At 47.3% G+C, this 26,490-nt stretch overlaps 1 protein-coding gene and 2 long non-coding RNA genes across 5 annotated transcripts; 2 read left to right on the top strand and 1 right to left on the bottom strand.

Annotated features, from left to right (window-relative positions):
* The first annotated feature begins 80 nt into the window (after window positions 1–80).
* On the top strand, window positions 81–3,950 carry LOC135825841 (uncharacterized). Its single transcript, XR_010555153.1, has 2 exons — window positions 81–236; window positions 2,874–3,950. It is a non-coding gene; the product is annotated as an uncharacterized LOC135825841 (long non-coding RNA).
* On the bottom strand, window positions 3,925–10,109 carry LOC135825840 (uncharacterized). Of its 3 annotated transcripts, XM_065338471.1 has the most exons (4): window positions 8,783–9,163; window positions 7,832–7,937; window positions 7,198–7,626; window positions 3,925–5,172 (listed from the first exon to the last, which is right to left on the bottom strand). In XM_065338471.1, the coding sequence occupies exons 3-4, from the start codon at window positions 7,583–7,585 to the stop codon at window positions 4,388–4,390; spliced, it is 1,173 nt and encodes a 390-aa protein (XP_065194543.1). In that variant the 5' UTR covers window positions 7,586–7,626; window positions 7,832–7,937; window positions 8,783–9,163; the 3' UTR covers window positions 3,925–4,387. The 3 variants fall into 3 exon arrangements, with proteins under 3 accessions (XP_065194543.1, XP_065194544.1, XP_065194541.1); XM_065338472.1 differs by lacking the exons at window positions 7,832–7,937; window positions 8,783–9,163 and adding an exon at window positions 9,411–10,109; XM_065338469.1 differs by lacking the exon at window positions 7,832–7,937 and having other exon boundaries at window positions 8,783–9,164.
* A 10,100-nt stretch (window positions 10,110–20,209) lies between these two features.
* On the top strand, window positions 20,210–25,755 carry LOC135826034 (uncharacterized). The gene is made up of 2 exons (XR_010555194.1): window positions 20,210–20,821; window positions 24,640–25,755. It is a non-coding gene; the product is annotated as an uncharacterized LOC135826034 (long non-coding RNA).
* Window positions 25,756–26,490: the final 735 nt, after the last annotated feature.

The raw sequence follows: 26,490 nt of genomic DNA, 5'->3' as shown, positions 1-26,490 counted from the left end.
TCTGCTGGGAGTTGTATACATATACAACTCCCTGCGCGCACAACTCCTGAGTACCCAAATGGGCCAAATGCGATCAGGACACTCTCGCCTCGTGTCATTTTACTGCAACTCAATCTTTCTGCCCGTTGAGTCGAAGTTAGTTGGCCATTGGAGACTGAGCAGAGGGAAGTGGATGCGTTTCCCATCCGAATACTTACGGATTGCCTTCTCCTAAGAACAGCTCCATCTTTCGAAAGGTGAGGTTTTCACTTTCTAACGAGGATACAATCATTGTAAAGGATTTTTTCTCTTGTGAGTCGAACAATAGGACATTTTCTGACCGAAAAACAAGGTCAGCGCAGGTTGTTGTGCGAGATAATTGGCCTCCTGCACTAAGCGTGATTTCCCAGGCTATCGATGTCGTTTAGACTCCTCGAAGCTAGCATGGCTCGTGTGGAAGCATAGTTTGAATGGACACGAAAAGCTGGAGAGGTGGATTGACACAACCGCCTGCCTTTGTGTGTTTAAATTACTAAAAAATAGTCATGCTAAACTTGGGGGCTTGGATAGAAGTCTGGTTTTAGAGAACGCTTGGCATCTGAGGTCTGAACTCCGTCGAATGTGGCCACAAAAACTGCGTTTAGATGTGTCTGTGACAGTGTAGTGTTTGCAATGATAATTTTCGGAATTTTGAATCTGAACGTTCATAATTATGACGTAAGACATCGTTACCTTGGACCAATGGTGGACTGTTAGTCATAACTCGTAACTTATAGGTCTTTTTCTCTTTACATAAGACATTGTCTTATTATTATGAGTATGAGTTCATACCCAAGAGTATGCAACTGTGATCTCTCTTCTATGTGCCAGACACGCGGCACGCTGCCTTCATTACATCATGAAGCAACACCCCACACTGCGACAAATCAAAACACCACGCTTACTCGGTGGTTTGAAACCAGCTTTCGTTGGGACCTGAAGTTCGTGCACCCAGCAATTAGAGATTGTGTCGGTACTGGAACGTATCAAGCGAAATGGATGCTTCCTGGTGCACAAATTGTGGGTTTGAGTTCTTTGCTTGAGTGCATGGGCGCAGGATGTGATATACAAATAAATAAATAAAATTGGACGTGTTCGCGTGCGGGGCAGGTCAAGAACAAGGAGTCGTACAACTCCCTGGTCAAGAACCACCTTTCCGCTTCCGTGGTACGCCACCAACCCATGATCAGGCGTCAGATGTGGCTCCTAAATGGTGGGGGAGGATGGATCAGATCCACCAACCATAGGCCAAAGGCCTAAATCCCATTTGCCACATCCATGTTTTACTCATAGGATGTCATATACTAGTAGGCAAGTTACGTAATAACATGTAAATATCTGAAGGTGGCGTGTCTTGCATTGACCTATGACCACAGGTGTGTGCTCTTGGTTATAGACTCCTGAGATTACGCGCACACGCACACACACACACACACACATACACACACACGCACACACGCACACACACACCACATGTGCACACACACACACCACACACACACACACACACACACGCACGTGCACACACACACACATACACACACCACACACCACATGTGCACACACACACACACACACACACACATACACACACCACACACGCACACACACACCACATGTGCACACACAGACACACACACACCACACACACACAGACACACCACATGTGCACACACACACACACACACACACCACACGTGCACACACACACACATACACTGCACTTGCTCACTGCCAAAATTGGTCACGTGGGTCTCCCCGGGAGAGGGGAGAGAGAGGAACTCAAAAGGAATCTTGGAAAGAGGACTCAATTGACTATTGAACCGCCCAACGGCCGACACCCCTGAAATCCCCAAACTATGGGTGGACTTGCAAATGATCCCACTTACGGGCTCACCACACCTCAGTAAGTGGGTGAGGAAAAGGTGCAGAAAAAGGGGTTGACGGCATCAGGGTATCCGTCCTGGGATCCAACTGCAGTTACCCCTGCCCTCAGTGAGTGTAATACTTGGTACTAGTGTGGGTGGCTAAATCAGAATACACACACACACACATACACACGCGCACACACACACACACACACACACACACACACACACACACACACACACACACACACACACACACACACACACACACACACACACACACACACACACACACACACACACAGCTTGGCTTTGGACTTAGCATGTTTCCTATTGGTTGGGAATTTGGGATGCAACTTCAGTACATTGGACAGCTGTATAGCCATGGGACGTGAGATCAGAACTTCATAGCCATGGTTATATCCGAAGTCAAACAACGGGTACCGTATTTTTCCGGTTGTAAGTCGACCTTTTACGACTGAAAATAGAAGGAGAAAGGATGGGGGTCGACTTACAACCGGGATTCGACTTATAACCGGGAACTATCAGTATCTTACAAAAAATGACCTGCACTGCATGCACGAGTGCACCATGTTTGTACATTTTTGCCAGTTTATTGGCCTTTTTCAAGGATTGGGGCGTTATCCTCCAATAAAGGAATGTTTACATGATTTGTTGATGTGTTAGTAGCAGGAGGTGGTTAACAAAGCAGTAGTGCTTCTTTGGGTGAAAACTTTGAAACGCAGAATTGAGACCTCCAGATAGGGGGGTCGACTTATAACCGGGGTCGACTTACAACCGGTAAAATACGGTAGTAACCTGGAATTTGATCAACACTGCGCAGTAGTTCTCTGGACAGGACGGTACATAGCCATGTATACGCACAGTGCAGTGAATGTTTTTAGCGGATGACATGTTGATGCCCTGTGCATTTATTTCTGCGCTCAGCTTTGACCTTTTTTCTGTTGACTTCACCTTGTTGCTCAGGTGTTCACGTGGTTTTCGCCACCTGAACTATCCAGTCAGGAGCTAGATCAGGACATTGCAAAGCCTGGTCAAAGCACCCCGTTCACTCGGACAGCACATTCTCCTGTTCCTCTGCCGTCGCAGATCTCGTTGCTCACGTCACACTACCACCGCTGACTAAGAATGGCCGACCTGAAGTGGCTCTACACGATCATCTGGTTCATCGTCCTGCTCATTGCCTGGCCCATCTCCATGATGTGCGGCTTTGTGTACACACTGGTGTTGCCCTGCACCGCGTGCTGTGCGGGCACCAGCGACATCGCCAACTTCTTCCACAAGGGCACGCGGCTGGGCTACGATGTCACCGCCAAGATGGTCCAAGGTAGGCCGCTGTGCGAGTCTGGCCCCAGCAAGGCCGTCAAGACGGTAACCACGACAATCCGATAGGGTTTTAAACGTCGAAGATGTAGCATGCAGCAGGTACCTTCTCTCAACTTGAAACTCATGTCAACCTCTCTCTATGAAAAATAGAAGAGAAAGAACAAGGCAACGAGTTATGCAGAAACTATCAATGATCTAGATGCTGTATAACTCGTTCCCATGTGTGTTTTTCTTCTGTATTACATTTGTTCCTGGCTCAGTATTCAAGACATCGTGTCCATGCTCAGTCCATGCTCAGTTTTAAATTTTAAATTACTGGTCTCTGTATATGTAGTACAGTGTGACTTTTTCTTCTTTTTTTTAATTGGACTTGGAAATATCCTTTGAAGAAACCTACCGCGTAGAGCGTCGGTTTAATAGCTATTACACCTGTTGGCTGTGTCACCGGAATCCAACTCTGGCTGTTTATAGAGAATTTTGAAATCTGTTTTCCATTTTGCCAGGTCCCTTTCACATAGAATAATATTTATAGTATACCAAACGCAGATTGGGTAGTATACCATGCGGGATTTTTTTGATCTTTGGCACACAACCACTGTAGTGTCCTGTGACTCCCGTCACCCGTCACTACGTCTTTTTAATGTTAATGTACACCACTCCTGGTTCTCAGCTGAGCATATTATACAATGTGTTGCTTGACCTAATCATCATCATCAACATCCGGTCCATCGTGAAAGGGGTGGTGGCACAGACACGTGTGTGTGTGTGGGTGTGTGTGTGTATGTGTGGGTGTATGTGTGACTGTGTGTGTGCCAGGGAGTCGTACAATACCATGTGAGTTTTCTGAAGTGTATGTTGTGCTATGCCTTGTCGCTCAGGCAAAGTATGGTTGACATCAAGAGAGCAAGACGTGTACTGCACAGATCTTCACTCACACACTCACATTGTCACACAATAGCGAAATCTCAAAAAAATGCAAAATTTTATACTGGTATGATCAAAAAATAAAATAATCACGAGTCGACATGAAAGTAGATGCATTTTCTGAGCTGCAAGTGCTCGTACCTCAAGAGTTCCAGCAGTATTGATTTGGGCCATACAGTAGCAATGCTTGTCTCCTAGGTAACCGCTTACACCAACGTGCCGATCACCTCTCAACTCGACGATGAAGACGAATCCGAGTCTGACATCTCGCAATCGTCGTCAGAGTCATCGGCAGACGCGCTCCCGCTGTCCGAAGAGGAAGACGAAGAGCGAAGTCGGCGCAATCGCCGCTTCCGCCGCCTCATGCAATCATCATCAACATCTGATGAATCTGATGAGTCTTCTCCATTGTTGCTTTCCTGGTTATCGTCGTTCGATAGGAAGACACGTCGGAACGTGTCTTCAGCCAGTCTGGACAAGGTGCCAGCAGCGTCAGTATTGGCTGAAGCCTGTGTGCTAGCTGCGACGCCTGGCCCCGGATCTGTCACCGGGTCAGTGCGGGCCATGGTGGTAGTGGGCTCCGGCAATTCCGGACTGTCCGTCGGCGATGTTTGACTGCCGACGACTGTACTCACCACGGGGCAGTTTGTTGCGTATGGCGGGCCAGTCAGGAGACCCTCGCTGGTCTGAAAGTCGCCGGTGATCGGCGCGTATAGGCAGTTGAACACGAACACGTCCGTGCCACCGGGAGGCACAAACGGAGCCGCACCGACGCCGAACTCCACCGACGGACACTGCGTCAGCGCGCAGCCCACTGACGTCACGCTGGCCGTTACCATGTCAACGTACTGCCGGCACTGCAGCGTGGTGCTGGGGCTGATAACACCGTCGGTGGACACACACAGGTTCAGTGTGTGGTTGTACGACGACGCTCCCAGCTGGAAGTTGGTGCTGATCGATTCGCTCAGTCCAAGAGCGCCGCCGACTGACGTGACAAGCACTGATATTGACTGACCTGGTGAAGGCATGTCATAACGTCAGAGGTTCACAGCAAAACAAATTAATAGAATCATTTGGTATTTCTGCATCACCACCGGCAGTAATTGTAAATACATGTAGCCATTTAGCTATTTCCCCCTGGCCTGGACAAAGGCTCAATTTCTTGTTCACTCTAATCCGTCATTCAGGCTTTCTCCTTGCGTACTCCATGATCAGTGGCGGATCCAGGGGGGGTTCCGGGGGTTCCATGGAACCCCCTAAATTTTGCAAAGTGTGCAGAAATATCGAAATATATCATGACACGATGTCATCTGTGCGTGTACACAAAAGGACGTCCGGACGTCCATCCGATCACAGTCAGTGCAGTCACTGAGTCAAGGAGTACAGACTCAGTGCACCGCATGCGCGTTCGGTGGATCGATACTGCACCGATAGTAGTAGTCTGGTCACATCCGTGCAAACGGACACTGTAGACAACAATACATTGGGTGGTTGTTTCCTTTTTGATCTTTCGAAACGATCCAAACTTACCTCCATTGGCGCTGTCATTCACTGCTGCTCAGGATGTGGTCAGTATTCCTTGGACAAGTTTTTTGCAGAAGAGAAAGGATGTTCCTATTGATAACACTCGTCAAAGAACTTCGAATCGTACACGTAGAGTTCAAGCTCCTCAGAAGATGAGGGCTCCGACATCCAAGCAAAGTCAGTAATCTCTACCTGCTGCAGCATGCAGTAGTGACTAGTTGTTCCTCCGCAGGAACGGAGTGCTGCGCCAGCGATGTGTTTTAGATGACATTGGAAAGATTGTCAATTGTCGACACTGTTTTGCTGTTGTTGTTTCTGTCATTGAAGTAAAGACGATGCTCTTGTCCTATGACTATAGAGCATTTCGCATCGTAAAAATGCCAAAATTTTCCGAAAGTACAAATGGACAGGGAAAGTAACTTAGTTGTCATTTCGGCATTCCTGGCTCTCAACGTACCCATGGCTTGCACATTCGATCTTTACAAGAAGTTGAAAGGGTCTTCAAGCCTCACTGAACCTGTGTGCCAGTCGATTGCGTACATGTATTATGATTATGTGTCCGTACTAAATATATACAATGAAGGGTAAGCAGCAGCATTTGGCCCTGTACAAGTTTTCCATCGTCCACCACACCACAACTGCGCTCCCCAGCGCTGGTGGTGTGACTGGTGTGCTGTGGCAACGTGTCGAGGCCGGCTGGAGAGCGCAGTTGTGGTGGGGTCGATGATGGAAAAATATATGTCCGTAGTGTGTTTTAAAAGCATGCGATTCCAACTAACACAATCGGATTGTCGTAATTACAAGTGTCAACCGCGCAACTTCAAAACAATCTGATTCCATAATATTTTGGCTGTTCAATTAATTATTTTGGTTCAACCGGAACCCCCCTGTAGAGATCTCTGGATCCGCCCCTGATGATGATGTGTCTAGCTCCCTTATTCTACTTCACCCCCCCCCCCCCCTCGCCATGCAGCCGTGGATAAACGGAACATGCATTTTGCGCTGCAGCGCGCTGGTCACATCGGTTCAATATGAGGTTGTGCACTGCACGCAGCGTTCTGTACGCGCTGAGGGCGCCGGTCAATCGACTGGATTTCCATGTCCACTACAGTACTAGCCCTCGCTTCTATGGGTATCCCTTAGCAGGGTTCTAGCCAGTGACGGGGGGGGGGGGGGTGTAGGGGTGCAGCGCCCTTCCCCCCCCCCCCCCTACTCCGATTAAGCCGCAAGTCCCTCCTGTAGAACAGTGCCCCCCCCCCCCCCTCCCCCACTATTTCTCGATTTTTGTGTTTTTCATGCTATTCAACGAAACCGCAATCGATAGTCAAAAACAAAGGGTACATAAAGGCACTTAATTGCATTTTCCATGGCAAGAACATTTTGGGAAAATGGAAAAGAATGGGTTACGGGGCAGCTGTTTCCCCTGCCCCCCCCCCCTCCCCTCCGCCCCGCCTACTATTTTGACCTGGCTAGACCCTGCCTTACTGATACAAGTGTAGTCTGATACAGTACTGACCTATTGCTGCTGATGTGGCGGGTATTCCGAAATCCACCGCTGCTTGTTGTACGTCACGCCTTCTCGCACTCTGTTCCTGTAGCACCTGACGACACTGTAGAGCGTGGACAGCGGCCGCCTCTGCCAGAATAGCGTCCCAGGCAACGGTTGGCAAGGGTGAACATGGCAACGGCATGACCTGCTCTCGACCTGCGTTGTGTGCGTCCACGATCTCCTGCTCCTGGCTGGGCACGAGCGGCACCACGTCCTGGGCTAGGCAGTGAAACACCGCGTGACTCGCCACGACGAGCAATGCTGCAAGCGCCGACCACCATCTGAGTGGAGGGTGGGGTCGCATGACGCTCCTGTCATATCTGCCTTCTCTGTCATCGTGATTCGAAATCGACATACTCAAACTATGCGGATATATGAAAAGAAAGCCGTCTTTAGCTGAAGATAGAATAGTATAGAAAACAAGCAGACAGCGAGGGCATAAGAGAAAAGAGGGTGAACGAATGCAGAAGTACTTCGAATTTTATAGGATTGGGAGAACTTCAAAATTCAAAGGATCAGTTGGGGAAGTGAACTGCCTGAAAAGGGAAAAAATGCCATGCCCTTTCGAATTGTGCTTAGTTTTAATTAAAACAGTCCTTACAGGCGTTACGATGTACTGTATTTGCAGTTGCAGATAGTTTACATTGGTCCGAACTGGATCCGTCGACCTTTCGAGTTGCTTGTTGTGACGTTCGCTGTGGAAGACACTGCTATTCAACAAGGCGCTGAGATCATCTGAGCGCACGTAGATTATCCAATCTACACGTAAGCACTGGTACAGTGGTGCTAGTCTTGTCAGATGACGTCAACAGTCGTCCAACGTTCAGATCGTGCGCGATTCGATAGTACCTATTTTACACTTCAACTCACAACTACGACGTGACCGCATTGCCTCCTTCTGCTACGACTGATGCCAGTAATGGCGAATCTTTACCCAGTCATGTGTTGGCACAGTGATACGCACATGATTGTACGAGTATAAATATCTGCCACCTTCGAGCACTGATTAACTAACTTGTTGCACTGGGCAAAAGTGAAGCGTTTGCATGTGCTGCGGCAGAACAGCGATCTCGCGATTTCGACCCGAGTTCTTCCTCTGTGCAGGAAGCTAAGTGGGGAGATGACCTCAAGGGGTTTCAGACCCATGGAAGACCAGCATTCCAGCGAGCATAATGGTGTTCGTTCATTCAGCCTGTTACAGTATTAGAGTACCCCACAAGCGTGGTCAATGTCTCGGGTCAGTATTCGAAAAACACCAACACAAACAATAACAAAGCGACTAGGCAGCTCGGCATGGCCGCTAAAGGCATTGTGCAACCTCTCTAGTTTGTGACAGTGATTCTCCGACTCTTAAACCAGTCACGTGATCACGGAGGGTCCTATTCCTTTCATTGCCAGTCCACCTAACGGCAACGCAGCACAGATCCTGTCACAAGACAGAGTCGCATTCAACATGTTCCAGACCCAACCGAACTTTTCCAAGTCACCACGAACTTGAATGCGATATGGGTGGGGGTCGCATCGGCGAAAATCAACTTTCAAGCATTCTTACCCGAGTTTGTGTTCCCAAGGCGTCTTGGATGTGAAGTTGTGAACCGTTTTGCCATTAACCAACATCAGGCACTGACAGTTGATGATGGCTTTGCCCGTCTGGCTCACTCCCTCCTGCCAAGTCCTTGCGGGAAGGGAGGGGGGGGGGGGAGCTTCCTTCAACTCTTTAGTAGAACTGCACTGTTCCTTACTTGACGGCTTCATCTAGATCCACCATCTGACCAGCAGCATCTTGTTGAAGAGCTTCCAATAGATTAGCTGTAGATTTGTTCCTATTAAACTAAATATTCAGCTGTCCCTAACGTTAATACACAGTCCAGACGCAACACATTTCTTCTAACAAGAACCGTCTTAAATTCAGTATCGAGGGTATTATATGACTGGCTAGATCGGAAGTGAGAATAGCGTGCAGTTTGCTTGTGTGTGGTTGTTCACGCTCTCGCACCCGGCTATCGCCATGAACTCCCATGTATTACTGCAGAGAAAAAAACTGCGTTCCAACTTCCAACATCGTGGCGTTGGCCCCGGTCTATTCAAGTGATAAGTGATGGTCACGATGTGAGAAGCGTGACGCTGTGAAAGCCTACAGACGGGAGATACGCACGAAAACCAGGAATGTGAATGCTTACCAGTCACTGCGTGCTGTAAACCGACAGTATCATCCGATGCACCTCGGGCCGATCGATGTGCGTGTATGACCTCAATTGGTTTTGGAACGCGGAGAGTTGCAGCCGCTCGAATGGTTTCACGGGGAAAACTTGCACAGCACCAAGGACCGTTCGAGTTAGTTATGCATTCCTCCTGCTGAGCGTAACCTATTCGCGTCTACCACCGCACACACTCTGACCGAATTCCGATCGACATTTATCCTACAGAAATCAACTGCGTACCTTAAAAAGTCAACTGTTCTATAAAAGAATTCATCAGAAGCTCTCGCTCCCTGCTCTTCAACCCGCCACTTTATCTCTCTAACAGTCGGTCAGACTCTAATAGAGTAGGAACAACATCGTAAGAGCTAGGTCTGCATCGTGGCGTAAACTAGTAACAATCTTCTCCGCATGGAGTTGCAAGTCTGGCAGCGCAAATTGTGCAAAACGCAGAAATACTTCCATGTACCTTTATATCATACAAGTCCAAGCACAGGAGGCGTTCAAAGTCCAGGCAACCTTCTGCAATAGATCAGCCCCGCTCTGTACAAAGCGAGACTTCCGACTGATCCAAAAGAACCGTATTGACTAGAGCAACTTGTTCGGCGCCGGAACTTCTGCGCTGTGTACGGCGGTCGGTATTGGCGAACGACTCGGCTCAGCCATGCACAACTACATGAAGCTTTGTGCCACACACTAGCATTACTCTAATGTCATTGCTACAAGTAGTACAGTAGTAGAGCAAGTCTTGCAGTATTAGCCCGACTGAAGGTGTTAACAAGAAGCAGTCTTGTGACCACCTTGCTACTGGGCCACTGCCCTAGCTAGCCCGGATGATGACGCGAGTAGCGCCGCGCAGGGTATGTGCTGACACGATGCATGGTACACGACGCTACTATCACCAGGGGAATGCCATGGAATCGGCAGAGCCGACGGTGGCACTCTACGGATGTCGGCTATTACCACAACAGTGAGTTGAGATCAGACGTGAGTGCTTCGTTTGCCAGTCACTGGGAGAGGCAATGGCGAACACCAATCGTGCTGTGTGCGTGATGGAAAACTATAGTATAGGCGAACACAGCGCTCGAGATCATGCTATCGTGAAGGTGGTTGTGCGAAGTATAATGGCATCGTTTGGGCTTGGCTCTGACCAGGAGAGAGCACTGCAACACGCGGCTACATGATCAGTGCAGTTGTGTCACAGTGTGTCAGCCCAAGATCTGTGGTGTCCCCTCATTCCTGGTGATAGCACTGCAAGGCCGATTGACAACTACAGAAGAGATTGGATTAAATCCAATACCAGCCAGTTGAAATGCGGATAACGCATGCAACATGATCTACTGCTTTTAGCAGCTACATTTGTACTAAATGAAGGAGACTCCGACATGAAATGAGGAGTCAAGATACGAGAGAGGCAGGCAGGAGATATGCAGGGGTGTGCGATAGGAAAAGACACGATCCAAGAAAGCGCCTTCAGGGGCGACCTTATCGTCGAGAGGAAACTTTGAACAACAATGCGCAATGATCCGCTGCGACAAATTAATCATTCAGTATGCTTTTAAAACACAAACACTCATTAGCGTGTGATCTATAGAATATAATGTAACCTGGATTAGGCTGGAAGACATCGGCTTGCAGTACCCTCTGCATGAATACCAACCCATCAGTCGACATGGTTGAGAAATACATGTTGACATTCGTCTCACACATCAACGTGGGCCTCTTCTGACTCTTGTGAACGCAATAGGACCGCTCCATGGCCCGCTTAGCCACGGGGTCGAGCCTCGCCAGGTGAACATATTACTCGTTCTACTCTCTCACAGAGGTGAAGTCAGGTCGTAAGATTGTTGACTACCTTTCTGAATGTCATGTTCGTTGCGATTGGTGCATTGAGCAAGGAAGAAAGCGGAAGTCGATCGTGGAGTATTTGCTGCCCCGCCAACCATCAGGATCACTGAACAGCTTGGAGGATCGAAAATTGAAGGAGAGACATAGCGGCTCATGGGCGTATGTGTATGTGTGTGTGTGTGTGTGTGCGAGTGCGTGTTTGTGTGTGTGTGTGCGAGTGCGTGTTGTGCGTGTTTGTTTGTGTGTGTGTGTGTGTGTGTGTGTGTGCGTGTGTGTGTGTGTGTGTGTGTGTGTGTGTGTGTGTGTGTGTACATGGTGCGCACGTGTGACTCTACGCGGGTTAGGAATTACTAGAAGGTGCAGGCGAAACCTTTACACTGTTTTGCACATCTACAGTCGTGAGAAATCTACTCATCCCTGAATTTGGACACACTGACGGGCCACCATGCACAAGCTTTTGATTCCTGCGCTGAACACACAGATGGAATTACGTCACGTAGTCCGTCTGTTAGACCCATCTACACGGAAGCTACGTATTGTGGCAGTGAACCACACGCCACCTCAGGTCAGGATTGTTACTGCAAGACAGCGTCACTGTATGCAGATTGCAAACCCTCGACAATATTTCTATCGGAGTAGCCATATGCTCCGCTTGTAGTAGCTTGTACGTGTAATTGCCAGTTTGCTTCGGATTCGAAACTATTTTCATTTCGAATACTGGAGCTGGGGATGCCTGTGGTGTCTATCTCTTGTTACCGCTATTTGCTGACAGCGAGGCAGAAGCCGAACTAACTTACTTGTTCTTTCAATATGCGCTCATTGCATGTACAAGTTAGCTGGGGCCAGGGTTTGTGCGGCTGCGGCGAGCATGTCATGTAACTACACTTTCGCGGGACGACCTAACTTGGTTTCAGTATCAGTATCAGAAAGAGCAATCTCTACACCATTTAGCAGTCTTTTTTACCTTCTTCCTCTGTAAGACTGTAGCATGTACAGGTACATGTATGTGTTCGTGCTGTGTGAGCGTCTGCAGAAATGTACGGACTGGCATATGTACATAAAAAGGAACAGTATTATCCATGCATCAAGAGAAGCCTCCACACTGACTGTTGTTATCAGTTAAAGTACAATTACATGTACACGTAGCCTTGGTAATATCAACTGAACATGACGCTTGGGGTTACGAGTATGATTGTGCAGTATGTACTCTTGGTACAGTACCATCACTTGCCCTCTTTCCCTCGGCGTTGCAGTAATACATAAACCAGCAAGATATCATGCCACTGTTGACGTGGTAGAATGAGTGTGTCGTGCTGCCAAACCCACATCAGTTTAATCCTTTGCAAGCCACGGGAAAATGGCAACGTAGAATCATCCGTCGACCGAACCATCACAGTAACAGTTCGGGTTCGTTCGTGCTCAAAGAAGCACAATGCTGGAACCACCGACGGAGAGAGGGGAAACCAAACATAAACAGGACGATAGTACAACATCGGGTGTGAAGGCTCTACATGAGAGGTGTTAGCGAGCATAGGTGCAGTGTGCTCCCCGACATATCGCACCTTGGACAGTGAGTAGCACAATACCTACTCCCTGATACATTATCGTACGTTGGTCATACCAGCATACATAGCGTGGGCCTTGTAACGACTCACCTACCATGCCTACTGTGTTAGGCTGCAGTTTGGGTTGTATAGCACTTACAGTGAAACCTCGTTAATACGAACACTGATAACTGATAAGACAAACTTTCGCTTTAGAAGAACTAGTGTTCATAGTTCTATTGGATAAATCACTGTGTATTCACTGGGTATAAAATATGGATAAGAAGAACTCCCGTTATTACGAACAAATACCATCGGTCCCGTGGTGTTCGTCCTAACGAGGTTTGACTGTACTTACTTATTCACTGATACATGACTGTACTATACTTCTGTTATCTAACCGTATGGCTCTAACCAGAGAATTCTGTTCAGTTTTCAAAAGGCCTCTAAAGAACTGTGTGTACGAATTTAACGTTCGCCGCCCAAGGGTAGTAGAAAACGGGCACTTGGTCATGACCGATAGGTAGCCAGAGGACCGCTGCTCTCCTGCATGCAGACCCCTCGAAGACAGGAAGTCTTCGGGCCGGGCGATCTCTGACCGTGTCGGGGGTGAATGGCCCTGTGTCGATGAAGACATTGGTTGAAGGTACATTGTACAGTGTGTACAGTGTGTACATGGCCGTGCGCGTGGTACGGCGTGATGTGATTCTCGCTGATACGTATGCATTGTAACATTGTACTTCTTCGAAGTACATTCATTTTAGTGGTACAATCAGTCATGCACTGATAACAGGTAGTGGTACAATGTAGTGGCATGCACTGGTAACATGTTACGAGTTTCTCCTTGTACGTTGTATGGCAGTCTGAGTGTTGTGACTGGCTGTAGCTAGTGGAGTGTCGTACACTGTACTGGGCTTCTGTTCCAGGACTTTGAACGGCATGATGTACATGTACAACTAACTGTACATGACTTGTTTGTTTGTATACAGAGCGTTGTGGCACAGTCATTGGATTGCCACAGACTAGTAGTACAGTGTTGTGTACATGTAATCAGGCATGCAGTGTGTTCCTGGCTACTTCCCATCAACATCCACTGAATGCCTGCTAATACTGTGACGCACCTCGGGTTGAGCGTCCCTCCGTGACCTACCTGTAGCACTATCGAGTATCCCACCGTTGATCTGTAAACAAACGGCGAGGAGACAATAACTTTGATAACCGCAATCAATAAGACAATTGTCTCCACCGTTTTACATTGCATGAATAACGTATACACAAATGTCGATTCTGATTGCGGTTACCACCGTTGATCGTTCACATCTTTCCTATCACCATTGTAGTTTCTAGCACACCTTCCCATTACATAGGTACATGTACATGTACCTACAATGCACATGTAGGTATTCTAATCATATTCACTGGTTGAGGGAAAGACACAAACGAGAAAAGCCTCAAGAAAAATGACTGCCACCACCAGGACTCAAACCAAGAACATTCGATTGAGGCCAGCGATGCTCTAACCACTGAGCTATGGTGCAGCTGTCATCCAATCAGAGACCGTTTAACATTTACTTCAGACTTTGAAACTCACGCTTTGCTACTCTAATCAGCATCCACTACTTCGTCTAAAGATTTGCCCTATTGCCATGAAATTCAGAACAAAAACAGAGCACATGTTCGATGGCCACTGTGAGCGTGTGTCGCATGCTCGTCATTGTGGGTTAACGTGTCAAGGTCTCAACGCGACTGATCACACAGCATGGGGATGTGTTCCCAAAACAAGCAAAACAAAAATTGACCAAACAAACTGAATACAAGCATGAACACGATTAGCAACAAACGTGCATCCTGAGGTTCTCGGAGCATTCTCTGTCAGTGCGTGTTGGTGTGTTTGTGCATCCTGTACTTGGGCACTGACACAGCAAACATCTGTCAAGGCGACCATCCCGGATAAGGCGACCATCCGTCCTAGAAGACCACTGAAACCAGGACCGAGGGATGCTATTTCCAGTTAACTTAAATGACCCTTGATACGGAGACTACCTGGTAACAGACACCACCTTATGAAGGTCCCTTGAGCGGTTGTCTTAGACAGGGTTCACTGTATCTGCATGTACATGTAGATCTACATTTTACATGTACATGTACATGTACATGTACATGTACATGTACATGTAAAATGTAAAAAGTACAAAATTAATCAGGTCCTCTGTGGCTTTTTTCTTTCTTCTTCTTTTTACCAAGAAAACACACACACACACCACTTGACGGCACGAAGCAGCAAGGCAGCGATGGGACATACATGTAATTATGGAATGGCAGGAGTGGTGGAGAGGCAGGATCAGATTTGCCGACCATAGGGTCCCGGTCCCGGCTTCATTGCCGCCGATGCGATCCACAGAAACTTACTACTCGGACCTGAGGGTGTAACTGAACGGCTTGCGTGCATGGAATGGGCCTGTGGGAGAATACTCAGTAGCCAGCCATGCGGACTAATCTGTGTTGGCCCTATCATAGGCTGGTCGCACCTCAGGCCACTGCTTGTTCGGTACAGTCTGTCGTGCATGTGTTGTTGCTTCGTGTCTTAGACAGTCAAGCACATTGCGAGAAGAAACATTCATAAACTTTGCCATGTTGTTTATATATCCATACACCTTCACTCTCCAAACGGTCTCTGGGCTACACCAATCACTAAAAGAACAAGAGATATGAAATTCATATCTAAGATAAATTGTGCACTCATAACAACAGCAAAAAATGAAGAAAGTCAAGTTCCATAACGTTTTCTTGTGACTGTCATCAGCAGAACGCCGTCACATAAAAATGTAATAACTAAACACACACTTATATACATGTAGCTAATATGGTTTCAGGTAGAAATACAGCAGCCAGCAAGTACAAAAAGCGAAGTTGGCACCTTTGCAATGTCTGAATATAGTGTATGTGAGAAAGGTAGTGGCAGATGAATGTGATACTGTGTGAATGAATGTAATGGTGCGTGTGTATTACTTGAAGAGTGTGAGTGATAAAACGTCTTCTTTCTGTTTACACAGCACAGGGTCACGAGTACAAAATTAATATACACAGCTTCCAACACCTGCAATTGCTTGAAGAAACGTGCGCAACGATTAACACTAAACCAGGAATCGTCAAACACCTTACGACATTCTGGACTGGACACCAAATGCTTGTACACTGCAGACTTCCTCTATGTGCTATGTAAACAGAAAGAAAACGTTGTATCACTCACACTCTTCAAGTAATACACACGCACCATTACATTCATTCACGCAGTATCACATTCATCTGCCACTACCATTCTCACATACACTATATTCACACATTGCAAAGGTGCCAACTTCGCTTTTTGTACTTGCTGGCTGCTGTATTTCTACCTGAAACCATATTAGCTACTTCAAAAGTACATGTATAATATATAAGTGTGTGTTTAGTTATTACATTTTTATGTGACGGCGTTCCGCTGATGACAGTCACAAGAAAACGTTATGGAACTTGACTTTCTTCATTTTTGCTGTTGTTATGAGTGCACAATTTATCTTATTTATTGCCATTTTACGACTATTGTCTCCTCGTCGATTGTTTAAATTCATACCTCTTTTTCTTTTAGTGATTGGTGTAGCCCAGAGACCGTTTGGAGAGTGAAGATGTATGGATATAGTGGATGGCTACAGTGGAGTCTTCGCATTTTGAGAAATATGTTGTTTACATGTCCGAGATACTGAAACTGAGGGAAGGGTCTGAAGAAAAAATTCACTCTCACCACCAAGACTCGAAACCGGTCACCTTCGCTCGCGGCCAGCGATGCTCTACCACAAAGCTACGGTCCGGTGTAGCTGTCATCCAAGCAACGGCTGTTCAACATTTACTTCAGACTTCGAAACTCACGCTACAAAAAATGCAATACAAATACTACATAATTATACATGAACTCGGATGGAGAGCCAAGGATAAATTTATAGAAAAGAAAAAGGACCAAGGAACTGCAAGTTGCGCTATAACACCACCAGTTACTAAACAATCAGCTCATGCGATAACATTGCACGACTCTGACCGATGATACTGACGTTCTACAACTACAAATAACTGGCGATCAGCTCTAGCGCGCCTTGTCGGCACCGTCGGTCAGTGACTCAGTGTCATGCAATGTTACCGCCTGAGCTGATTTAACTGGTGGTGTTAGTGGACATTATATCGTAACTTGTAGTTCCTTGGTCCTTTTCTTTTCTATAAAAATAATACTACATGTATACAGGCATGAATTATAGGTTAGTGCATGGCAGGGAGGGCCCTATGGCTTGTTAGTGCCCTCCAGGGTAGTCAGAGGGCCGTAGGCCCAAGGGCTACCCTGGATGGCACTAACAAGCCATTGGGCTCTCCCTGCCATGCATTAACTAAATGTTCTAAAATTAGAACGAGGTCAATCCCGTTGCCTAGGAGCTGACCAATCAGCGGAATTAAAGAATGTTTATTATTCTCGCAAAATAACCTCACTAATTGTAAGGCAACATGTTGATTGTAACATTGCAGTTAAGCAGACCTCCACTAAATACAGTTTGAAGAGCATTATCGATTCTTTGCTGTTGTTGTTGGGGATTAAAGCATGGAGCTGGTCTTGGACAGGCAACATTAACTTCTGAAGGAGGCTCTGCGACTCGAAGAGTTGAAGATGGCGGTGGCTGCATTGGAGACGGAGGATCAAGGACAAACGTTGAACATACTTCTTTCGACGTATTCTGTCGAAGACCCGCTTTTGCGGATGACGGATTGACCAGTGGACACGAATTTGACGATGGAATGTAGGGTCTGATTTGCGAGTTGGTTCGTGAAGATTGAGATTGCGCAGGACTTGTTGTAGATGTGATGTTGTCAGAAAGTCTTGAAGTCCCTTTTGGCGTGAGGTGGATGGTTCTTGACAGTCTTGATCAGGTGAACTTGACCTCTCATCTAATTCCCTTGGCACTGAATTTGCTTGTCGTCTTTCCGATGATTGAGATGAAGGTGCATCTAGAACAGCTGCCATATTTCTTTGTTGTTCATCAGTTGACTTGCTGTAGCTTGCCAGGCTCATGGCATTTCGGTGTCCTGTTACCTGCATGATGTGTCGATCTGTAGCTCCTGCTGCTGAGAGACGGTGGACAGTAGTAGCCCGTACAGAATGGTTCGTGTACGTCTTAGACAAATCACACACTTTAGACAGCTTGGGCATTATTTGAGCGAGGGAATTTTTGCCCAAGGGAGTATTCTCAAACCATATCTGCTCCCCTTTCCTCAGGTTCGGTTTGGGCTTTTGAAATAGCGCTTCTTGCTGAGGATGTAGGCGTGACAGCAGATACTTGACACTGAAGACTTGATCTCCGTCCTGTATTCTTCCTGCGGTCGGCGGGTCATGTCTATCAGCGATACCACCGGGATGATTTTTGCTGGTAAGATCAACGTTGAGAAGGAAACTTATATCCGTTGTCGTCCTTCTTGAGAACCAAGTCAGTTTTCTTCACCTTTCGTTGGATTTCTCTTCCACGGAGTGCAAAGTGATATGTCATATAGAATCATACCTCCATTGCAAGAACCTCCGGCTCCTTGTATCGTAAGAAGTTGTCCTTCAGCTTCTTGAAGTCATCGTCTGGGATATAGTCCTTGTGGTTGACTGGTCGTAGTTCTCTTTCTCGCTTCAGTTTCTTGAGAACTCCATCCAAGCAGTTGTTGGAACGGGCAAATTCAGGATCGCTGATGATGTTCCATTTCCGCTTTTCGAAAACGTGTCGGCGTAGAGCCGCCCTGAAGCACAGATAACTTGAACGTTGATATGAACCGCCATCTTGTCGTTTAGCAGCAACGTAAAGTTTGCACAGGAAAGTATTCAGTTCAGACTTTGAACACTTCTCAATTTTTATTGGACGTGGTTGCTTCTTGTTGAACGTATTGAAAACAGAAAGCCAACATTGATTTGCTTCCTTGGTTTTGGCAGGTACTCTGGAATCCAGCCTTGAACTTCCGTCAGATCCTCTTCACTTACAGATCGGAATCTTTTAGGGTTGGGCTCTGCCATTGTTATAAAGAAATGCGGTTCTACTCTCAATCTTACACACTGTGAATGATAGATAGTTTATCCTCTCTTTCCTATAAATATAATCTATAGAAGAATGCAGCAAGAATGTTATAAGTATGCGTACGTTAAACGTTGTACTATGTACTATATTTTGTACATTGTCTAATGTTGTACCATACATCGTACATACTTAGGATAATTGTGATCTTTTACCGTATTACGGTACAATTATTGTATGGTATGCCGTATATGCACGATACGTACTATTTCTACACCTCTTGGAGTTGTAATATAACAATTGAGCGGGCTTTAAACTAATCCAAGGCCCTGAACGCGTCATCAAAGAGTAGTAAAATTACAAGTGAGCGGGCTTTAAACACTGATAAGGCCCTCGGCGGGAAAGTTGCTGATTGGTCAGCTCCTAGGCAACGGGATTGACCTCGTTCTAAAATGAAATAAATCAAAAAGACGACGAAGAGTCGACATGGAGATAATAACCGTAAGATAGTAGCTGTGAATGAACATGATAACAGCGCACATGTCACAATACACCCACAGACATAACGCTTACGCAGCACCCTATTCAGACAGTATTATCTGATAGCAAGTGTACAGTGTATCTCCGTCCAAAATATGTGAATACTTTGAAGTAATAATTCACCACCCGCGTGCCAACGCTCTACGAGTACTAACGCTTCCACACACTTCAGTTTTCAGGTCTGTGCCTAGATTCCTGGCCCTGAATTTAGGCCCGGGGCTGAAATCTCGACAGCCTTGCTGCCACGGTCACACTTGAGTCTGCTTCCTCACCGTTACGCCAGGTATACATGTACATACATTTGTAAATGTATACGAGTACTGAGGTAGATTATTCATTCCTTCAGACTGTATTTGAAGGATTCTTCAAAAGTAAAATGGATACTTATCAAGGGAGTTTCCTGGAAGGGTGGCTGAGATGAAAGGGACGTGAAAAGGCCCTAAAGGGACGCGTATTGTAAGGGGAAAGGACTATGCAGAAACACTGCTCAAGAAAACCTACAGCTAAAACCCACCAGGGAGAAACGGAATGCAGGAGCGCTAGCCCCCCGAAATCAGGAATTCCAGCCATACTGTAATATCTAGCTCATCTACCTTTTTTGTACTGTAGCCGGTTCACGCCATCACACATGTCATTCTTACACAGCCCAGATAACATGGATAATGATTGAATGACAAGAGCCGCGCTGCAGGAGTCATAGCCAGCCATACATGTACCGCGGGAGGCATAGTCATAGGCCATTGAAAAGCCAACGCTTGTAGGTTGTATTGCTCCCTGCAGTCCCTGGCGCTAGACCTAGACCTACACTTGTACTTGTAGCGCTGATTGATTTCTGCGTCTTCGATCATACCAAATTTGTAGTGTGTTTGAGAGGATTTTGTCTTTGAGAACGCTTGTCAAGACTGCACTGCATGGTGTGAGGGTACGGTGATATCAGCTGAGCGCTTGGCACGCGTGCACGGCAGCTGTCGAACAGGCAGGATCGCTTGGCTGCTCCTTGCCACCGTACCGTACCTAGACTAGGCTACAATGTAGGCTAGAGTGAACTGTTATGAACGTAGTCATTGTGATCCTTACGACATTAGGTGGGTGGCAGGACTTGTGAGGTTGGGACAATCGCGAACGCCATAATCCTTTCATTCGGAGGCTTGATCGCTTAGAACCAGGGAGGGGATTTTACGAATCACCTGTAGATTTACCAGTAGCTAGCAGGCGACGCGTGCTGTGTGTCGTGCGGATCACTTTTCGTTCCAGAAGTCAGTTTTAGTTTCCCTGTAGATCTTGTTCTGAGGCCGTTCGAGTGCTTGCTGGCGAAGAGCGGTGATCTACTGTACGTGCACCAAGGGATAGTCGTTCGCTGCAAGATTCAACTCGTGGGATTTGTCCGCTGTGATCGGTAAGTGTCAGGCCTGTGGTGCGTTAGGAGCGAAGGAATTTCATCTTTAAAAATGTGCAGCAAAATAAAGACAACACGTTTTTTGAAGTGTGAGCGATGTACATGACACATGTGTGACATTGTATACTTTGCTCAAAATTAATGCAGCATTGGAAATTTAAAAATTATATTTTTTGGAAAATTTGCAATCATTGCTGTGGTAAGGTGGCTGGCGAATGGCGTGGCTCACGCCTAGTAGTACTATGCCGCAGTATGCGAACAGTTCGGTTTGTGTACACTCATCTTCAGTGAGGGGTTTGACATACAGTCACGTGTCCCTGCTAGACCAAATCCTAGTGCACTGTGCACTGTGGTGTGCTGGTGTCAGTCTCTGGCTCTACTCTACATGTACTAGCAAGAGTACCGGTAGCTCAAGGCTGTGCAGCTCTGTGGGTACAAGTAGTAGGTTAACAACGGGGCCCGTCGACAGCGGAAACTCACCGATCACATGGTGTAGCATTCACGACGTATATTCCCAGCCTGCTTTTAGCCAGCAGTGGAGTAGTAAAAAAATGGCACACACTGAAAGAAACTCACTCAACTTACACCGGCATCAACACGATCATGGCAGACATCCGACCAGTGCACATGCTGGCCTTCGTTGTACGTACTGCCATGGACATGGAAATCCAGCCGGAGGGCAAGCGACCCCAGCACGCTGGCCATGCAGCCGTGAGCACGCGGCATACGCTATCAACATATGCACTGGTAGCACAGTGCTGCTGCTGTAATGAAATCCGGTCGATGTACTCATTAATATACGCGCCGGGCGCTGCGCAACCCCGGACCTGCGAACACTGGGCTGCGGAATGATGCAAGGCGCGAACTTGAGTGCCGCGACTGGATTGCGCTGAGTTGGACTGCACTAGCGCACTGACTCTGTGCATTCAATGTTCCGTATGCACTGAGGGCGCCGGTCCCGGCGGCCATTCGACTGGATTTCCATGTCCACGCCAGTGCATGTAGTAGGAAAGGTACTTGTACTGTCGGGGACATGGAATCCGGTGGAATGACGAGGCCGGGTCGGCGCCCTCAGTGGCTACAGAACGTTGCATGCACACTCACGGCTGTATGGCCGGCGCCCTGGGGCCGCTTGACCTCCGACGACCGGATTTCCATGTCCACGCCAGTACGTGGACCATGTGATGTGAGTTTCGCCATCAGAGACCAATACTGAGAATTACACTCTCTTCGGCGGTTATAACTATGCAGTCATGTACATTTTCTAGTGCATGTAAAACAAATTGTACTTTTGAAGTACGAATCATCTAAATAGAATATTCCTGCTGGCTTTTCAAAGACTGATTTTGACCGAATTAGGCTAAAAACCCGATTTTGACCGAATTGAGCTAGACACCTGCTGTGGTTGGCAGCATGGCTGGAAAAAAGTCCTTCCGCTTCCAAGCAGGACTTGAAAATGGTCCGCATGACAGGACCCGTGGGTAACGTGATATTACCTTTGACTGACAGCACGTCCTGTTCTGTCCTGTCTTTGCCCTGTGCTCTATGTGCTAGCTGAACGCTGCTCTACTAATCTACTAATTGCTGATATCCGTGACCCTAACACTGCAACGTCTGCATAAGACACGCCACTAACGGATGACTTCCTAATTGCTAATCACCAATTAACCTTTGATATTCATCTCCAATAGCGGTGATACGCATCGATCTAATGAACTAATCCCTCAACTGTGGAACACTGAGAGTTTCACACGGCCTGGTATCTGTCTTGATCTGTCTGAAGCGTGTCCTGCCTCGTAATAGTCTTGTGTAGGGCTGCTGCTGCTGCTGCTGTGTGAAATTCCGGGGTTTGTGTGTCCCTTGGCTATTCCGACGGGTGGTTGTTATCGTATGGGCTTGGCTTGGCTGGTGTCCTCGTTCCTTCTGGCGTGCGTCATGAATTGCCGCTGGCTCTTCACCATCCTCTGGTTCCTGATCCTGCTGGTCGTGTGGCCGATATCCATGCTCTGCGGCATGCTGTATGCGATGGTGCTGCCGTTCAAGGCATGCTGTGCAGGATGCACGGTGGCACTCACAAATTTTCTCATGAAAGGTGTGACACTGGCGCACGATGTGGCTGCCAAGATGGTGGCTGGCTCTAGTTTCTGCTAGCCGCCTAGCTGGCTTCTGGACACTCTAGCTGTGTTTGCATCTGTCCTTGTCTTCAGTCTGAAATATTGCAACACTGGCCACACACAACAACACCGTTATAGTATGCAGTTCGTGCTGCACATTCTGTTTCGTTTTTGCTTCGTATGTTTAACAAAACTTAGTGTGTCTACACCCGTCAACTGCTTCATCATACCCAGGAAACGGCCGTGCACATGCACACGTGTGTATGAAAAATTGCACTGTTGGTTTTATGATTTAGTTTACCCCCAATTGAACGGGGTTGGTATAGAAGAAGAGTATTTTCAGAGCCTATCATCAAGATCAATTCCAGTATGCTACTTGCATTTTACTGTCCAAGTATGCCTTCACCTCTGGCCCAGAGGCCATCATGCAGTGTTTTCTGTTGAGCTGAACATGCCTTGAGTTAGGGGTTGTCGAAAACGGTTTTTGTCTTCTCTGAAACGAACATCGTTCATTTCGTCATGTGCTCCGATCCCCTCCCTCGGAAAAAAACCGCAGCTTGCTATGGTGGCCGACAAAAATCGCATGCTAGGTACAGTGTCGGTGGACTAGCGATTTTGCCCCCCCCCCCCCCCCCCACCGAATGATGTTCGCTTCAGGGATGACAAAAAGCTTTTGCGACGACCCCTCTAGTTGTGCCTGTTGAGGGTGGTCGTGACTCTGTTCACGTGTTGACCGAGATGACACCAAATCTCAGACACTGACACTGAGCGGGTTTCGTAGCTCCCAGTCTGCACGGCAGAGGCAGGTCGGACCGCAGTCCGTGATGAAACTTAACTTATTCAGTCCAGGCCAGGGCGGGTGATATCATCAGTGTTCCCACGCAGTCCGGAATCACTGGGGATGCCGGCGTGTTTGATAAGTGCATGCCCGACAAGTGTGCATGTGATCAGAAGTACCTACACCCCCCCCCCCCCCTCCAAGAGTGTGTAACTCCGTCTATGGGGTACCGACATAACCCCCAAGAGTGTGCAATGGCGGCTATGGGGTCTGCAACGGCAGAAATTCACATCACGTCACGAACCCGTACAGGTTATTTGCACCCCGCGCAGGATAGATACAGGGTTGTACGCAGTCCTGCTTTGGGTTCAACTCTCTTGTGGTCACTTTGCACTGCTTGCCAGCGTAACCTTTTGAACCATGTCACATGATGTGACATGGTGTCGCAGCAGCAGCTGCAGCACTGTATAGAGGTTGTGTGGGCAGTTGCACACTCTACGTCTTGGACTTTTGGGGGTTATGTACTTGACGTGATGTAGCAGGAGCAGAGGACACGCTACGGTTATGGTATTGGTCAAATCACTTTGGTCCCTAGGTACCACATGAGATAAGGTACCGGTAGTCCGCGACAGGAGTTCAGTTTGAGTGATGATTTGGGTTGTAAATTTCAAAAAAATATTCCGGGAAGGGTCCCGGGCTCGCCCTGGTGTACTTGTTCACCCCACCTCGAAATCTCAGTCCATCCTCGTCAGCTCAAAACACCGCTTGGGCGTCAGATAGCAAGATGAAGCCATAAGACACCACTAAATCTGTCCATTATGTAGTTTGGAAGTTAAAAAATAATCACGAACTGGACTCCAAGGTTTATTCGGCAATCACGTTTCCTGAGTGTTTTATCTGTTATGTTTCTTGTCTTCTTGGTACAGCATATTAAAGCTTAGTCAAGTTCTCAAGCAGAGGGAGTGAGGATGAATCTCCGCTGGCTCTTCACCATCGTGTGGTTCCTGCTGCTGTTGCTTCTATGGCCGCTATCGTTGCTCTGCGGAATGCTGTACGGGCTGATCCTGCCGTTCAGTGCCTGCTGCAATTGCACGTCATCTCTCACCGATATCCTTATGAAGGGAACGCGCCTCGGCTACCACCTCGCCAGTAAGATGGTGTCTGGCTCCGATAGCTGTTAGCAGGCCCAGGCCTAGCTTGTGAGTGGTAGCGTCCAACACAAATGTGTGTGTGTGTGTGTGTATACCGGTAAGATGTGTCTGACTCTCAGGGTCAAAGCTACTCACAACACATGTATGAGTGTCCAGTAGCCAACCTGAGCAACTGTGGCAATCAACTGCTATAATCATATAGCTATGTAGCGAACACTCTCCCCGGTGCTGGTGGGGCCTGCCTCCGTGTACTATGAGGTCAATGTTTGTTTTCTTCTGTGGGATAGAATCCAAAATGAAGTATAGCAATCTTTGAATTCCACGGCACCGGAGTTTCGCAGTCAGTTCAAGAGTTGACGCACTCCCAAGATGTTTATTCCGACACTAGAAATGGCCTTTTCTATAGCAATTGCAGTCTCTTCACCATATCTATTATTGGACGTATTGTTATCAAAACGCTGTTCATCCGGAGTATAGTCCACTGGCGCATGAGGTAACAGTGGTTGTTTAATAACTCGATTTTTATTTCTCACGTTTTCTTTTTCGTATCCTTTTTTACCATTTTAGGCATTGCGCTTTTCTTCATTTAGAAGCTGGAAAGTATTTAAAAATCTCTAGGTTTTTATTTGTGGCTTCATAAAATCTCGTCTTGGAGACCCTTGACTTTTCCCCTTTTATTGGCATATTTTGTTTTGTTTTTTTGATATTAATACACGGCTGAAGGTAGTTATGGAAGGTGATCTTATCGGATCATTTCCAGTAAGAATGCCTGGTCAAGAGTGATACCTAAACTCATTGCATGTAAAGTTGTAAGCCGTAGTGGACTGGTCACAGTTAGAGTGAATATGGCCGTCTTCAGGTAACTGGCCAAGCATACTCGTGTGGGTCTTATCTTCAACGTGTGGTATTGTCTTGAATGTGTGTGAAGGCACCCCAGTCTAGCCAGCACGCTGAGCACCGGACGTCTGATTCAAGCTACCAACTACAGCTGTTGCCACGTACCTAGTAATAACCGATAGTCCTACACCGCTAACTCAAATGTGTCCAATGACGTTCCGTCCCGGGGAAATTCGTGGAAGAAAAGCTCGGAAGTCACAGCACGATTTGCGGCAAAATTGCGAGGCATTTGCGACAGGTTTTGGTAAACTTGCATGTGGATTGGCCAATCTGGTTTACCCGCCAGAAAGCTGTTTACATTGATTGTAGTGTTTTCGTGTGCGCGCGCGAGAGAGTGAGAGAGAGAGAGAAACTTACATCATGAAACACATGCACTTCAGTCCTCAAGTAACCCTCTTATATACTCTTGCTTCAAGTAAGCAGCGTTCCTTGGAGCACAGCTCTCCTTGTAGACTGCTTGCTGAGCCCGAGGGGGACCAAACCAATAACGTTGTAACTTGCTACATCAGATCGAAAACACCGACCAATGGCAAGAACACATTAACGTGAATACAAGAATCCCCAACACACACACACCATGCACCATGTATAAGCCCATCAAGAGAACCATGCAGATCTGCAAATGCGTTGGATGTGCATCCACAAATCAAGACAGATAAGCTGAGATAACCGTCTAATCCACACAACTGGGGAAGCCATGTGAATCGACTACCGATGCACACCTGGTCT

This window comes from Sycon ciliatum, chromosome 10 (assembly GCF_964019385.1).
Source record: "Sycon ciliatum chromosome 10, ocSycCili1.1, whole genome shotgun sequence".
NCBI classification, from domain to species: domain Eukaryota; kingdom Metazoa; phylum Porifera; class Calcarea; order Leucosolenida; family Sycettidae; genus Sycon; species Sycon ciliatum.
The sequence above is the reverse complement of the archived record's forward strand: the minus strand, read 5'-3'. Positions and strand labels throughout refer to the sequence as shown.

Bases quoted from the DNA above. Each gene is read 5' to 3' on its own strand.
- LOC135825840 (XM_065338469.1), bottom strand. From the start codon at position 8,837: ATGGCAAAACGGTTCACAACTTCACATCCAAGACGCCTTGGGAACACA. The intron at 7,627-8,782 runs GTAAGAATGCTT...TTCTATCTTCAG, and splicing joins CCTTGGGAACACAAACTCGG to CTAAAGACGGCTTTCTTTTC. The intron at 5,173-7,197 runs GTCAGTACTGTA...TGCCTTCACCAG, and splicing joins CGCCACATCAGCAGCAATAG to GTCAGTCAATATCAGTGCTT.